Source organism: Salvia hispanica, chromosome 5 (genome assembly GCF_023119035.1).
Source record: "Salvia hispanica cultivar TCC Black 2014 chromosome 5, UniMelb_Shisp_WGS_1.0, whole genome shotgun sequence".
Taxonomy (NCBI): Eukaryota; Viridiplantae; Streptophyta; class Magnoliopsida; order Lamiales; family Lamiaceae; genus Salvia; species Salvia hispanica.
In genome coordinates this window covers 24,649,076-24,665,168 of record NC_062969.1, presented here as the reverse complement: position 1 = coordinate 24,665,168, position 16,093 = coordinate 24,649,076, and the positions used below count along the sequence as shown (strand labels likewise).

At 37.0% G+C, this 16,093-nt stretch overlaps 1 protein-coding gene across 1 annotated transcript; it reads left to right on the top strand.

Annotated features, from left to right (window-relative positions):
* Positions 1-2,094: 2,094 nt before the first annotated feature.
* On the top strand, positions 2,095-3,971 carry LOC125190219 (expansin-A4-like). The gene is made up of 3 exons (XM_048087456.1): positions 2,095-2,313; positions 2,392-2,707; positions 3,373-3,971. Exons 1-3 carry the CDS (start codon positions 2,160-2,162, stop codon positions 3,677-3,679), a joined length of 777 nt encoding a protein of 258 aa, XP_047943413.1. The 5' UTR covers positions 2,095-2,159; the 3' UTR covers positions 3,680-3,971.
* Positions 3,972-16,093: the final 12,122 nt, after the last annotated feature.

Sequence of the window (16,093 nt, the reverse complement as noted above, 5' to 3'; positions counted from 1 at the left end):
ATTTCTATTTAAGGATCGACAATTGAATTTGTAATAAAATGATAAATTTTGGCATGAGTTATATTCGTGCAATATGTACTATAATTCAAATTACTTGGGCGTTTAGCTTTATAATTAATGGGCATATATAATTATCCAAGTTGTGTAGTGATAACTCGTATATTGTACAAAATCCAAACTTTTCAACATAGTGTCAACACATCGTGAACACAATGCCAACCCAGTGTAAAATTTCAAGATTTTGATATCAATACAATGACAATACAATGTCATCTCAATACCAATACGATGTGAACACAACATTAACCATTGAAACTGTGTTGACATTTTTATTGATATTATATTGTCATCTGTTAACATTTTTTGATAGTCCAAATATTCATAGTTTGAAATTTGTACAATATTTAGAGTTTGTATTTGATTACGTTTTTATCAAGCTTATTCATTCTGCTTGGCCAGGACAAATAGGTAAAGTTAATGGAAGTATATTCAGTTCATGTCACTATCACAATTTGTATTCGGCTTGCATTTATAAAGGTAAAATAAAAACGTAATATCTTGAGATAAATATAACGAGACAATGACATTAACCTTTTATAAGCGAATTTCGGTTGCCAATTATACAATTTGTTAATTTCGTCTTATTATCAAATATTGATGGATATATAGCAGAGTATGACAAAAGTTTTATTTCATCAACATATACAACCCATCAACTCCACATTTATTATGGACAATTTTTGTGCTACCGCGTGATATTTTGTCATAATATCATCAATTCGGTAATACAGTATGTAACAAAATTCTCATTATTTTTTTTTTTACATAAATTTGTATTCTAAGTGACGCAATATTCTATAATAATATCTTAAATGTATATGGTATAATGTAATTTTTCATTCAACAAGTTGTATAATTGATGCCACATCTCATCACCTGATATTAACATCACATGTTCTTCACTAAAACAAACATTCTCTATAATATGGCCCAACTGCATTAGGTACAGTGGTACACAGTACGCTAATTAATCTATCATAATTGACGTCTTATAATCAAACTACCAAACATATACTTTCAAAATATAAAAAACATTAAATTTGGTCAAATTATGATATATTCAGTAATTTTAAAATTCAATCAGAAAAATAATGAATTTAGTTTTGTTCTTAATTATCCGAAGGTGTACAAAAATTATGGTCGATTACATTTAATACATTGTACATATTTTTCATTTAAACGATTTCGTATTCTTTATAAATATATAAACATTGTTAACTCATCGGCAATGGCGTCTACACATAGTTTTTCGACTGTCGTATTGGATACAATTTCACCAAAAAATATTAGCATGAGATAAGTGAGAACAATTTTTTAGTTATTTTTTAAAATTGTGGAACAAACCAAAATTTGAGTAAACACTAGTATCATTTTTTCAACAGTTGAACTATTCTATTCTGTGAATGAAAATGTAGTTTTATGTCAGTGGTTATTTTAGTAATGATTGGTCATGTTGATTTTTTTCTTGTAAATGGACATGCAAAATGAAGGTGTATGTGCCCAAAAACAAAGGCAAAATTCGTGCACTATTTTAATGCTAAAATGAATAATGTGCACTATTGAGTACAGATATTTTTTTGGCGTGTGTATAAATATGAATTTCATTCAGTGAGATGAAATCATCATCATTATATTCATTCGACTTACGGTTTAAACTATGTGTAATTATACACAATATGCGATTAAATATTAGTACTACTAGAATCGGTACCATTGTTCATTGTTGTGAAAATTTAAACGACCAGAAACTGAATAATATACATACCGAAAGAGTAGTAATTGAATTTGTGCAGTACTGATTGAATTACCGAAAATAGTGGAGCAAACGAAATTTTGATGAACCCAAGAAGCAAAAAAAAAAAGAAATTAGAGTTTAATTTAGAGGTAGAGTAGATTGCAGCGTGGCAAAGAAAATGTTGATGTAGAAAAAAGTAAATCGAGATTCCCAGAAGAGGGCAACCACTTATCCTGAAATTACCGGCTTTGCCACTGCAGAGGCTCCCTCCATAAGTATTAACTCGCCTCCACTCTTTCCCCTCACACCCAATTTTACCCATTTCCCTCTCTCTCTCTGCACTCACCAGTTCCAGAGAGAGAAAATGGCTCTACTCGCCGCAATCGCCTGCATTGCTTCCCTCATCTCTGCCCTGCTCCCACATGCCTCTGCCAGGATTCCCGGCAACTACAACGGCGGTGCCTGGCAGGGCGCCCACGCCACTTTCTACGGTGGCAGCGACGCCTCCGGCACCATGGGTACCCACTCTAATTCCAATGTACTATCTATAATTATCTATAATTAATTAGTTAATTGATAATGCGGTGGTGTTTCAGGCGGAGCCTGTGGCTACGGAAACCTGTACAGCCAGGGCTACGGCGTGAACACGGCGGCGCTGAGCACGGCGCTGTTCAACAACGGCTTCAGCTGCGGCGCGTGCTTCGAGCTCAAGTGCGCCGACGACAGGTCATGCCACGCCGGCAGCCCCTCCATCTTCATCACCGCCACCAATTTCTGCCCCCCCAACTACGCCCTCCCCAACGACCACGGCGGCTGGTGTAACCCCCCCAGGACCCACTTCGACCTCGCCATGCCCATGTTCCTCAAGATCGCCGAGTACCGCGCCGGAATCGTCCCTGTCAACTACCGGAGGTCCTATTTCTCTTCTCTCCCCTTTTTAAGCCTTTAATTTAACAATTGTGATTCGTGATTTTGTCTTTTTTTTATTCATGTCTGTCTCTATTTTCAAATGTGCATAGCTTCTGTTCTGCACTTCTTTTTCACTGTGCTCTCATTTTTTCCATTTTTGGATAAATTTCACTAACAATGCATGTGCACTCCTCACTCCACATTACACAGTGAGGGGCTTTTTATGTTCATCAATTTTAAGGTTTTGTGGCAAATATGCTTGAAACAAAAATGTGGTCCTGGGGGTATTATTGGGAATTCGTAGAGTTGCACATGGTTAATTGGCTCAATGGTCAAAACGGCCCATTTATATTCGGGTAGAGGAGAAGTAATTTACTCAGCTAGTAGGAGTACCATAAACATCCCATGTGAGAGTTCGTTAGTACGAGGGCCCCACTCCTCACCTATAGCCATTTACATCACGCCACGTCACCATATATCTGGACCGTCTCTTTTTTAGTTAAGTCAAATTTCGGTCTCCTATGTGAAAAGTCATTGCCGTACTGCCTTAATTCCCGATAATGAATGTGAAAAGTCATTGCCTAGAAGAATTTTCTTAAATATTTTATTCTCATTCCTACCTATCATATTTTGTAAATTACACAATTATTAATGTAACGCTACTACAGGGTGCCTTGCAAGAAGCACGGAGGAATAAGGTTCACAATCAACGGGCACCGCTACTTTAACTTGGTTTTGGTGACGAACGTGGCGGGTGCAGGGGACATCAAGAGGGTGAGCATCAAAGGAAGGGGCGGGTGGGTCAGCATGAGCCGGAACTGGGGACAGAATTGGCAGTCGAACGCAGCTTTGGTTGGTCAGCCTCTCTCCTTCAGGGTCACAGGAAGCGACCGACGCACCTCCACCTCATGGAATATTGCCCCGGCTAACTGGCAATTCGGCCAAACCTTCGTTGGGAAGAACTTCAGAGTTTGAGCCAATTTAGTGGAGGAGTTTTTGGGAACTTAGATGGAAAAAAAAAAAAAGAGAAAAAGAATAGGGTGTGTTTGGTTAAGGCCAAAAGAGAAAATTATAGTTTCTCTTTTTTGACTAATGAGCTGAGGCGGCCACACCAAAATGTTGTAGCCCGCAGCTTAATTTCAACATTTTATAAATAGTTTATATATAAGTAATTTGTGGTAAGTAGTACTAGTATGTGATTTTGTTTGAACAAGTGTGCAATTCTACTTTTAGCTATATATTTAAATGGAGATGGATTGTTTTTTAATTTGAGTTAGTACCTCCTACTTCTCAACAATTTAACTCCCTGCATATCAGAGTTTGTTTTGCGTTGAATATACTTTCATTAATGTGTATGACACTTTATTTTGAAATTAGTTACAACAACAAATCTATTCCCATGCATTCCAGAGAATGACAATATTATACTACAAATTGTACTATGCTACCCAGCCATTTAATGAAGTTTTAACTTTTAACCCACGTTACTATATTTTTGATATATATTGAAAGGTAAATTAAATTTAAAAGATTTAGATTCTAGTAAAATTTAATACTATTACGGAAAATTATTCCAATGCAAAGCATATATACTCCATTCTTGTGACATTGGCTTTATTAACTGGTTCCACTAGATTTTTTTTTGTAAAAGAACTTATGCCCATTTTATACTTATGTATGAAGAAGAAGAATGCTCCAAATTCCTAAAGCTGTATGAGCGGGAAAAATATCAACAAATTTCAACGCGGGTTGAAAAGGGAAAAGAAAAAGAGGAAAATAAAAGGAGTCACTCACGCATAATTTATATGCGAGCCTTTTCCCGTATACTATATGAAAATCTAACTGTCACTAATGAAAACTTAACTGAACTTGATTTAATTGCTACTATATTTAGCAATGATTAAAACCAAGTTTATAATATAAGTAGGATAGCTAAAACCAAAATTAATAAAAATCTGCTACGTCTTGAGATATTGTTGTAATGGGAATTTCTGCGCACATCGGATACCTCTTGAAAAGGTGGGAAAGTGTAGAACTTAGGATAATTGTCCAAATCTTCCATTTGCTTTGTGGGACAACTATATTTTCCATCATATGTTCACATGTCTTATCGCAATTCCACAAGATTTTATTTGAGTGGTTCGTCGAATTCCGCATGACATGAGTCAATATTGTGAAATAGAGTCGTTATTTTGTCCTCTCCAATTATAATATGTACTCCACTAAATTTAAGCTCATTTTTATAAATAATTATATCATATATTAATTGTATTAATCAATTATATGAACTTTAAATTCGAAAATATTAACTATTAATATAAATTTATATTTTTTCAATCATACCCATATACTATTTCACAGTAACCCCTAACACTTTATCAATATATTATAAAACTTAATAGGGTTACTAATATAATCTTTTTCTTATTAATATATTTATATGGAGTGGTATTAAATAAAAATATAACTTGAAAATTAAAATACACTAGGATGTCTTTTCGGTTGATATGACTTATCTATGATAAGTTGTGTGATTATTTTAGATGGAGGGGAATTAAGTTATGTGATTATTTTAGCTAGAGGGGTGACTATATAACTAATTATTAATCTTATATGATTATCCAACTAGGATTAAGTTGTGAGATTTAATCTCATAAATCAAACATAATACAAATTCAATCATGAGATATAATTTTGCAAACCGAAACATTGATATACTAAAAATAATACAATTCACAAAATTAAAATACAATAGACATACTAAACATACCAAAGTTGTATCCATTAGTCCATTGTTAATATCATTTTAGTTTTAATTATTATAATGTTAAATTTCATAGTGTTTTGTGTAAATTATTCCCTATACTTAACCAGCTTCTCAATCTAAGTTCCAAACATTAGTGCTTAATTAAAACGCACCCAAATTCAGCATGAAACGCATGCAACAACGGGTATGTTTCGTTTCTTCCGTTTCCTTTTTTCTTTTCCTTTTATTATTTTTTTTTAATTCCTGTTATTATACCTACTGATTATCATTCTAAAATATAGTTTGCTACTTTCTAAACTATAATTTGAAAACTTAGCTCCTGCAATTAGCTACATCAAATGTAAAGAAACAAGAAAAAAAAAACGTAAGGAAAAGAAAATGGAAGAAATGAAACACGCTTTTATTAAAAAAAATAATCAACAATGATCCCCCACCTACCCTATGATGATAAACATTACCTGCATTCATGTTGAATTTGGGTGCAGTTTAAGCATTGCATATTCTGGTGTGTTCATTGGCACGATAAAGGATCCTGACCCTGAAGTAGCATTATATCAAAACCACCAATTATCAATAACAAAACAAAATCATGAAAGGGAACAAACACGGTATAGTAGGATACCCAATAAGTGAACCAGGTCCCTAACCATACAAGGTGAATCACATACAACAATTTATATTATAAAATTTTCTATTTTTCTTTGTAGTACTATAGTATATCATATTTCGATATCATTTATACAACAGTGCTACATTAAACATATATACATACATTTATACTATATTTGTTATTGTGGAAGTAATAAAAGAGAAATTCAATAAGTGGTTTGAGACATGGTGGGAACGATAGTAATTGGGCCTTGACGGAATCGATATTTTGAATATTTGGGTATAATTTTATTTTTTGTACACCGAGTCACCGATATGTAAAATTCTAAGAATAACTCCTAAATGCAAATTTATGCCGAATTTCTGAGAAACAATACCAAATGTAGGTTTTCTCCCCCATATATCCAGCTTATAGAATTGCTTTTACTTTATTGATATCATAGCATTACGTACAATATAAGAAAGCAAATGGGCCCAATGGCTAGACCCAATCAATTCACCACCCTTATTTCTAGAATTAGGTCACTCCAATCGAACACTATGATTTCACAAAATATATTAGTACTACTATTTAAAATTCCAAACAGTTGGACCCGTTGTAATATCCACAATCTGGAGAAGTTGGATCTACGTTGGTATATCAATTTTCTGTTTAATATTCCAACAGGTGCCCATTGGACTGTTGTAATTTTTAAAAAGTTCCATCTACATTAACTTTTGGATTGAAGATTTTGGGAACAGATATGTAAGAAATTAATGACTAGCCTAATCCTATTTATTTCTATTCTTATCCTCATCCTTTATGAAATTAATGGCGAGCCTAATCCTTTCCTATATATTCCTATCCTCATCCCCATCCACGATAAAGGTGTATGAATGATGATTTCATGTAACTTGTTATATTTAGTATTATTATTTTTATTGATTAGTTATTTAAATTATTAGTAGTTTATTAGTTGGGGTTAGTTTGAGCATTGATATTTTAACTCTGAGAATTTAGACTTTGAATAATTATTGTAAGGTGTCAAATTGGGTTTTAATCATACAGTGTTGTGTCAACACGAGTTAAATCGTGTTGCTCTAGTGTTATATATGTCATTGAGAATTGTATTGTGTTTGTATCAATAATTTTCTTATATCATGGTATATTTTAGTGTAACCTTATTGTACGTTGTTATCGCGTCCATACGATAACAACCCAACATGCGCTAATTATCAAGCCTCCATAATATTTTAATTAAAATTAAGAATTGGTTTACCATAGATAGCCTAATAGCTACAAAATTAAACCTATGACATCTAAAATTAGGGGTGTTTATTTGGTTTGGTGCGGTTTGACTGCAACGCTAAAGTAGACCCTTAAATACGGTTTTGATAAATTTATGAAACTAAATTAAACCAAACTCTATGAACATCAGAAAAAAATTAAATCAAATTAAATTAATAAGGTTTGGTGTGATTTACATTTTTTTTCTTTTAATTTTGTGTTTGTACTTACACAAAAATGTATATAACGTACAGTGATTACATAGAATTCAAGTACGTATTCAAAATTTACATCTTGTATAAAAAGTTGACATAATATGTGCGAGTGCAACCAGTGGCGGAGCCAGACTTTTAACGATGGGGTCCAAACAATTATTCCCTCCGTCCGGAAAAAATAGGCTTATTTGTAGACTACTCGAGTTTTAAAGAGAACTTGGTCAAATAAGAGAGAAAATGTATAAAAATATGGATAAAGTAAGACATATGAAGAAAAAAGAGGTAAAGTATGAGATGAAAATTTTCCATTTTTATAAATGGAACTATTTTTATGAACATCCCAAAATGGCAAAATAAAACCTTTTTCATTGACGGAGAGAGTTTTAAAATTTATTGAGTATGTTCAGTGTTCGGAAACAACTCGAACATAAGCTATAGAAAAAGTCGTGCATTAGAAATAGATAATGAGAAAAATATGAATATTTTTTGAAGAGCATAGCATTGATATTAATTTTACTAGGATTAGATTATATATTTACATATCTATAGAATTATTTTCTATTCTTAAATTATAAATATCATTCTTTATGAATACATATTTAAATCGTTTATGAAAAATTACTAGAGGGAAAATCAATAAAAATGCTAATGTGAGAAAATCAATATTACTCTAAAATAAATAAGAGAAAAATCACTAACAATTACTAATTTAAAAATAAAGCCACAAATGAACTAAACATACCTTTAAAATCAATTTTACTAATATTATTATATTATTTATACTGCTGTAGAATTAAATAATTATCTATAAAAATCTAAAATATCATAATATGAATTCAAAGTATTAGTGAATAAATGCACCCACCTACACCACCAAGATTCGATCCTGTTATCTCGTGAATGAATAGCTCATTCTCACACCAACTAGGCTACCTACTGATATTATAAATCTCCGCATATATAATAAATGTTCAAACGGCTGTGTGCAACTGCTCGGGCCTGTAGTGTTATTCCAAAAAGAATATAAAAAGAAAGAATTATTGGTTATAATAAACAAAGCTACTGCTCGGTATGAAAACTTGATGTACGTAGTAGTGTAAAGATTGGCGAGCGAGCAGCACACCTAATCCAAAATCAATAAGTTAATGGGGAAATTATCCAAGAGTATGTATTTTTGGTTGAGTATGAGTTTTAATGAACAATTGGTAAAATAAAAGAATATTTAAAGTATAGTTAATGGAAAATGGATCTTACCTCAATAGAGAAAAAAAAGTTTCCAAAATTAGAAAGTACGTATTGCTGTGAGACGGATGAAATATTTACATTTATGGTTTGATTTGGTTGATATATGTAAAAACCAGGCCTATATCATAAACCAGTAACATTAATAGTTTAAAAAATGTAAACAAAATCATATTTTTCAATCTATAAACCAAATCAAATCGCTCAAATTTGATCTGGTCCTGGTTTAATTTAAAATGAGGCAAGGAATATACATAGTAGTCCATTACTTTGTTGGCATTATGCAAGCAAATAGAAGTAAAGAACATTCAACTTTGGAAGATGTAGGCTGTTTATTCATAGAAAGTAAAGTATACATCCCATTCCTTTCTTCCCCTCATGGTGTTAAAGTGCCTTATTTTCTGGGTGAATCAAACTTCACGGTGCCTAACTTTTCTTGATAGCAGTATTTAATTTTCATTTTAAATAATAGTAGTAGTATTTAATTACTATAGGCCATGCAATTGTTAATGCAATTAGCCAGTGAGGAATATCATTCTCTTGAAAACTTCAATCAATCAGTTAATATTTCGCGCACCCAATTTGAGGACGTACATTTATGGAGTACTACTTTGATGAGAAACTTCCGTCTATTTTTATATTCAGAAGGTTCTCAAAAATAAAACTCTCTTCATCTCAAAAAATTAGTTTCTTTTCCATTATACTATAAATTAATTAATCGTAACTAACACTATCTCTAATTAATACGAGCTAGACTCCATCTCCTTACATAAGAGGCCAACCACTTTTCCATTAGACCTATTTTTTGACGGACATATGGAGTGAATAAATGCCCGATGTCCAATTATCTTTGCAATGGCTGTACTTATATCAGGAGATTTCATAGTTGCTATTATTGGTGTGCACCAAATTAAAGTCATGCTGTTATATGTAATTATCCCATGAATAATAGTAGTAATAATGTGATTTTTTCCCCTGCTTCTATTCATTTTTTAAAATCTAATCTATTTTAATCACTGTATTACCACATTATTGAGATTTAACGATCGGATTGTAGTTGTTGGTGCACTGATGAGATTATTCCTATTTAGGTACTACTCCACTTCCTGGGCATCCACAGTGGGACGAATTATCACCCGTCCTAAGCGATGCCCTATGCACCGCCACGTCGGCATTTTATCCTCCGCCACTTCCACCTGCAATGGGGCGGACTATAGTCCACCCTAAGCATTTTACTTCTATTTTGTATTTATATAATTTATGCAAATATATCAAGCAAAATATATAAATAAAAACAACACAATTATTAAGGCAAATCCTACATTTACTTAATTAAAAAAAATTACAAAATAAGAAATTAAAAAAAAAGTTACAAACTAAGAAATTAAAAAAAAGGTGCACTACATATAAACTTATGAAGGGGTTGGCAGCGGAAGCGCTCACATAAATCAATTACATAATAATTCTAATCTAGTTAGCGGATTATTTACACAAATTCTATTCGCGCAATTATCACATGTATCATGCTCACAACTCAAATAAATCATGCTTTAAATTAATTAAAATCTAAAACATGCTTTTCTACGGTTTAGCTATTTTACCTTGATGATTCTCCAAAGAATCGAAGATAGCTAGCGTCTTCTCCACGTGAAGATCTTCAGTACTAAACCACGGATCTTCTGTCTGGTTCCCGGACTGTAAACTGATATCAGGGTGGGCTGATCTCACCAGTATACTTGGACTTAAATAAAGAAGACGGAAAACCTTTCCCACAGAGGAGAAAAATCGTCCCACAGAGTATAGGAGAGGGGGACAGAAATTTTGATGAAAAACAAGTGTATTTTCTGTCTCCTATTTATATTAATTCACATATTGGGCCTAGACAAGTATCTATGGAAGCTTTTGGATATAGGCTCCTCCAATTAGCTTTTTACTAATTAAATTAAACCCAATTTAATTTAAGCTTATAATTGAATATTACGAGCAAACACTACAGAAGTAATATTGCACTCCTCATCCAAATCCGAAATTATAAGTACTCCGGGTTTTCATTGCTTGATATTTATTTCCCGCGCTTAAGATAGAAACATCCATTAATTAATTATTGTCTTCTATGGACTTAATTAATTAATATCTTATTTATTCCAAGAGTGGACTCAGCAAGAAATTCTTATTTATTATTCATAGAGTAATTAAACTCCAACTAGCTAGGTTCCGAATAATAAAACCTTATTTCAAGCTCCTCTTGAGGATGTTATCAAACGAGACTCACCTCGCGCACGATTCAACATAATAGCAATCCTAGCACCGCTAGATATTAATCACCACTACCCAATATACTATGCTTATTGGGTTGCGATAAACCCGCACCATTTGGTAAGTCAAAGTAGTGCATAATCAATACCGTATGCTTAATGCTAACGTACATTGATTAAGAAAAAAAATTTTACGAGACCTCGGCTTTCAGTAGATAGCATAAAGACATGTCTCGCTGTTAGATCCAATTCAGTGCTATACCACACCAACGTCATCTTATTTCAGTAAGGCTTAGAAATAATCGGACTGACATTGCAACCTTTCACAATAGGTAGTCTTACTATCTAGGTTGTGAAATTCTTCTTTTTCTTTGTTCAGAACTGACCATGTTACCTTAAAGTGAACAACGCCCACAACCGGTCTACTAAAACAAAGACTTAGACTTTGTTAAGTTACTTATACATTTAAACATGTAATAAACATCCATTAAATGTAAAACATAACAACATTATGACAAAAATAATCTGTTTATTCCGTTGGAAAATAAAATAAGAGTTCTAACAGTATTCAATCACTCGAAAGGTGATTTCTAGTATACAAACTCTAACAACTAAATCCCGGCTCGTCTAGAGTAGTCCCAATCTGCGGCTGATGCCATTGATCATCCGCTAGATGCCTTCGATTTGAGCCGGGTTGGTCGCCTGCATCAGGGCGTAGTGTGCGTCCAACAACGTCCTGTAGTCGGAGGAAGCCACCAAATCGGTGTAGGCATGTGACGCAGCCGAAGTCTCGGTTGGGGTCGCGCTCGGGGACGGGCTTGCGGCATGGTCAGGCGGCGGCACGGCGGATGTGGTCGCCTTGCCCTTGGCCTTGGCAGCCTTGAGGCCAGGGGGACGCCGGGATATCGGAGTGCCGAAATTCTCATCCTCGAACACATGATTGTTGAGGTCCATTGGAGACGCACCGCTCTCGCTACTTGTATAATCAGCGAAGGTGCGCTTCGACGCCCTCTTCTTCGTCGCCGTCGATTGTGGAATCATACCACCAACGAACTTCTGCTTCTCCTTCAAGATCGCCCAGGACTGGTAGTGCTTGAAATCTCCGTACAATGACGTGTATGATCTCACCGGTTTGTCGCGCACATCCGGCAGACTCTCGCCGCTGGCCTGCTCTCTCTCGCACTTGTCGTACTCCCCCGTGAACAGATTGACCTGCTTCTTTATTTGATCTCAGTGTTTGCACAGCTGCTCCCTATGGCGCTTATAGGCGTGGGGCGGCTTGGCCTCGTTGTATTTTTCGGCTATGCGCTCCCAATATGTCGTAACCTTCTGGTTGTTGGCGAACACCGGATCCTCTGACACATCAATCCAACATCTTGCAAGACAAAGGATTCGTCCGCGGCGTAGTTCATCCTTCCCGGGGCGAACTCTTCACACACCGCCGTTTGCGGCAACTTCTGGGCTCGTGCCTTGGGCCGCCTCTTCTTGCGGCGGAACCCGACGCGGCGGTGGCGGCGGATCGACCGCGAGGAGCGGCGGTACGGCGGGTGTGCGGTTCGGAGAAGGCTCCATGTCTGACAGCCCGTGCGAGTCCGTGCTGAAGTCGGGATCGTACTGGGTGTTGATGTCGAATAGCCGGTAGTCGTCGGGTTCTGTACCGGGCCATCGTGCACCACCGAACATCGGACTTGGGTAATCTCCGGGATTCATTTTTTTTGAAGTGTAGAATATGTAGTGTGAATTTGAGAGTGATAGAAGTGAAAAATAAGTTTAAAAAGTGAGAATATATATAGGTTTTGAAAATTAAATAAAATTAAATTATAAATAAAAAACGCGTCGCATCGTCCGCGCTTCGTCCACGGACGATCAATCGGGCGCGTACAATGGTTAAGCCATCGTCCGCGACGCCACAGTGGTGGACGATGTATCGTCCGTTGCATCGTCCGCCCCATTGTGGATGCTCTTATAATGTGGGTTACATGTGACGAGGGCTGTCAAATCGTGCAGGTTGGATTGTTATCGTGTCAACCCATTATCGACCAGACCCAACCCGAAATTATCGGGTTCTTATCGTGTCCCAACCCAACGGGTTCGTGTTGCGTTCGTGCGGGTTATCGTGTAAAAAAAAAGTCAATTCTCTGTTAATGATGATAGTAAGTTAGTTTAGCTCGACACGATAACGACTAAAACATGATGTCATTATACGATTGAAACATGATATTACACGATAAAATAAAAAATTATCAAATTAAAATAATTATTTTCTTAATCAAAATAATAAAATTAAAGTATAGTCATATTAAATCTATATAATAAAATTAAATAATTAAAAAAATATTTTTTTATAAAATCTAAGCATAATATTTTCTTAAAATTCATAAAAAATTAATTAATAATTTTTAATTAATAAAATTAAAGTATAGTATTTTTTAATCAACTAAAATTAAAGAATAATATTTTTTTAATTAATTAAAATTAAAGTATAATATTTTTAATCAATAAAAATAACTAAAAATTAAAGTTTAATAATTTTTTAATTAATAAAAAATAATTATATTTTTTCTTAACGTGTAACCCAAACCCGACCAGACCCAACCCGTTATCTTCGTGTTCTTATTGGGTTTGACCCTATAAGGACCCAAATCCTGAACGTGTGTGTTTGTGTCGTGTTAATTTCGTGCGGGTCCATGTCGTGTTATCGTGTCGTATAAAAAAATTTCAGTCTTATGTGACGTTGTGTTATTTTACTTTACTGTTGTGCCATTTAACGAAATATTTAGAGAATTCTATAATAAGCATTTTAAAAGTTAATTCTATAATAAGCATTTCTTTTTGTTATTATCTAATGAAGGTCCATGTCGCCACCAGACATATCTTTTGTTTTTTAAGAAGAAAGATGGGTTAATGTTGAGCTTCTTTCCGGAAATGAGAATTAAACCTTTCTACACCTATTCTTGATTTTCTCCTATAAGAAATCAATAACCTAATTCTTATGCTAATCACTTCCTAAAAATGTCATGTAAGGCAGCCTTAGAGCATCTCCAATGGCGGAAGTCGCGGTAGGACGTCGTGGACATTCGACCGGACGTCTGCCGTAGTGAAGACGAAGGGCGGACACGCCCGTCCCATATGCCCGTCGGATGGGCTCGGACGTCCGACCCATGGGCGGGCGGACGTCCGCCACTGTGGCGAGGGTCGGACGTCCCGGTCGGAGGTCCAAGTTTTAATATTTTTATTTTTAAAAAAAAAACTCTATAAATAGGGCTCATTGAACTTCATTTCATTCACACCACTTGTGTTGACAAGTTTCTCTCTCTAAATCTACGAATTTCATTTCTACTAAAATGGAGTACAATAGGAACTCCCCCACCACGAGCGGAAGAAACACACGCACGTTTCCCACTGGAACGGAGGGAAACTTTGCGGGGATGAATCCCCAAATAGCGAGGATGGCGGGGATTACTCTCCAAATGTTCTACAATATGTACAATTGAATGAGTCAGATGGGTGGGATGATGCCCGGGGCAGTGGGGATGGGCGGTATGCCGCCAAATATGGCAGGAGTGGGTGGGATGATGCTCGGGGCAGCGGGGATGGGCGGTACGCCGCCAAATATGGCGAGGGTGGGTGGGATGATGCCCGGGGCAGCGGGGATGGGCGGTACGCCGCCAAATATGGCGGGGGTGGGTGGGTCGATGCAGCACAGGAGCCCGAGGACGCCTAGGGAATCTGTCTATCGCTCATACATAGATTTGTTGGCCGGTGATTCCCCTAGGACTGTTCCGGAGACTCAGTACGCCGGCCTCGAGACTTTCTCTTTTGAGGAGTTGGGGTTATTGCCGATCCGTGAGACTCCCCATGAGGCGGAGCCTGCTGCAAGGGGCAGGGTCAAAGGCAAGGGCAAGGGCAAGGGCGGGGGTAGGGCAAAGCCCCGAGCTCTTCCTCGCACACGGGGGCAGAGGAGGAGGAGGGTGAGGATGAGCGAGAGAAGAGGACGATCTGGACCGTGTGGGAAAATACCGCGCTTGCGAAGGCCTGGGTCGGTGTAGTCGAGGATCCTTATGTCGGGGCGAACCAGTATGTTGACCGATTGTGGCATCGCATTAGTGAGGCCTACCTCATACTCAAACCGGCTGGGGCGAAGCCTCGCACTCCCGAGCAATGCCGGAAACAGTGGGATCGGTTGAGGCCTAAGCTCAGTCGTTTTGCCGGCCTCTACCAAAACAACATGTGCATGGAAACTAGCGGCATGTCTGAGGAGGATGTGAAGAAACGGGCCTTGTCCCAGTACCCCGACCAAGAATTGAAGTTCAAAGAGTTTGACCAATGGGGGGCCTTTCTCGTGGTTAGGGATTCACAAAAGTTTTGTGCGGGTGTCGACTCGGGCTGGAAGCGGACGAAGATCAACTCTTCCGGTGAGTACAGCAGCAGTGCTGGTTCGCACGAGCTCCCCGAAGCCGAGGAAGTGTCCCCGCTACCACGATCAGACTCTCGCCGCCGTCATCGCCCGATGGGGCAAAAGGCTGCGCAGCGGATGGCGAGGGGAAGCGGCAGCGGCAGCGAGTCCTACGAGGTCGAATCGGAGGCCCCCGAAGCCCCAGATGTAAACGACCGTCTCGCCCGCGCGCAGCTAACGAAGACCCCGATGCAGAGCATGCATAGGTGGTTTAGCACGCACGATCCCGTGTACAAAAGGATGTGCAAGGATGTGATCGATGCAGGTCGGCGCAATTTAGGAATGCCACCCGTTGATGATTATGGCGTCGAGATTGGGGGCGGGGACGTCGGAGGCGGCAGCGGCACGGGCGACGGGGACGAGGACGGGGACGAGGACGAGGAGGAGTGAGAGCCGAGGGTTGTATTTCTCGACTTTTTATGATCATATAATTTTTAGGTATTATGTAATTTTTTTTAAAATTATGTATTTTTTTTTTTAGTATTATGTAATTTTTTTAATGAGGTATTCGAATTTTCCCGTATTCCGTGTCGACATTTTAATTCCGTAAATTGAATAATTGCGGGAAGTCCTAGTGG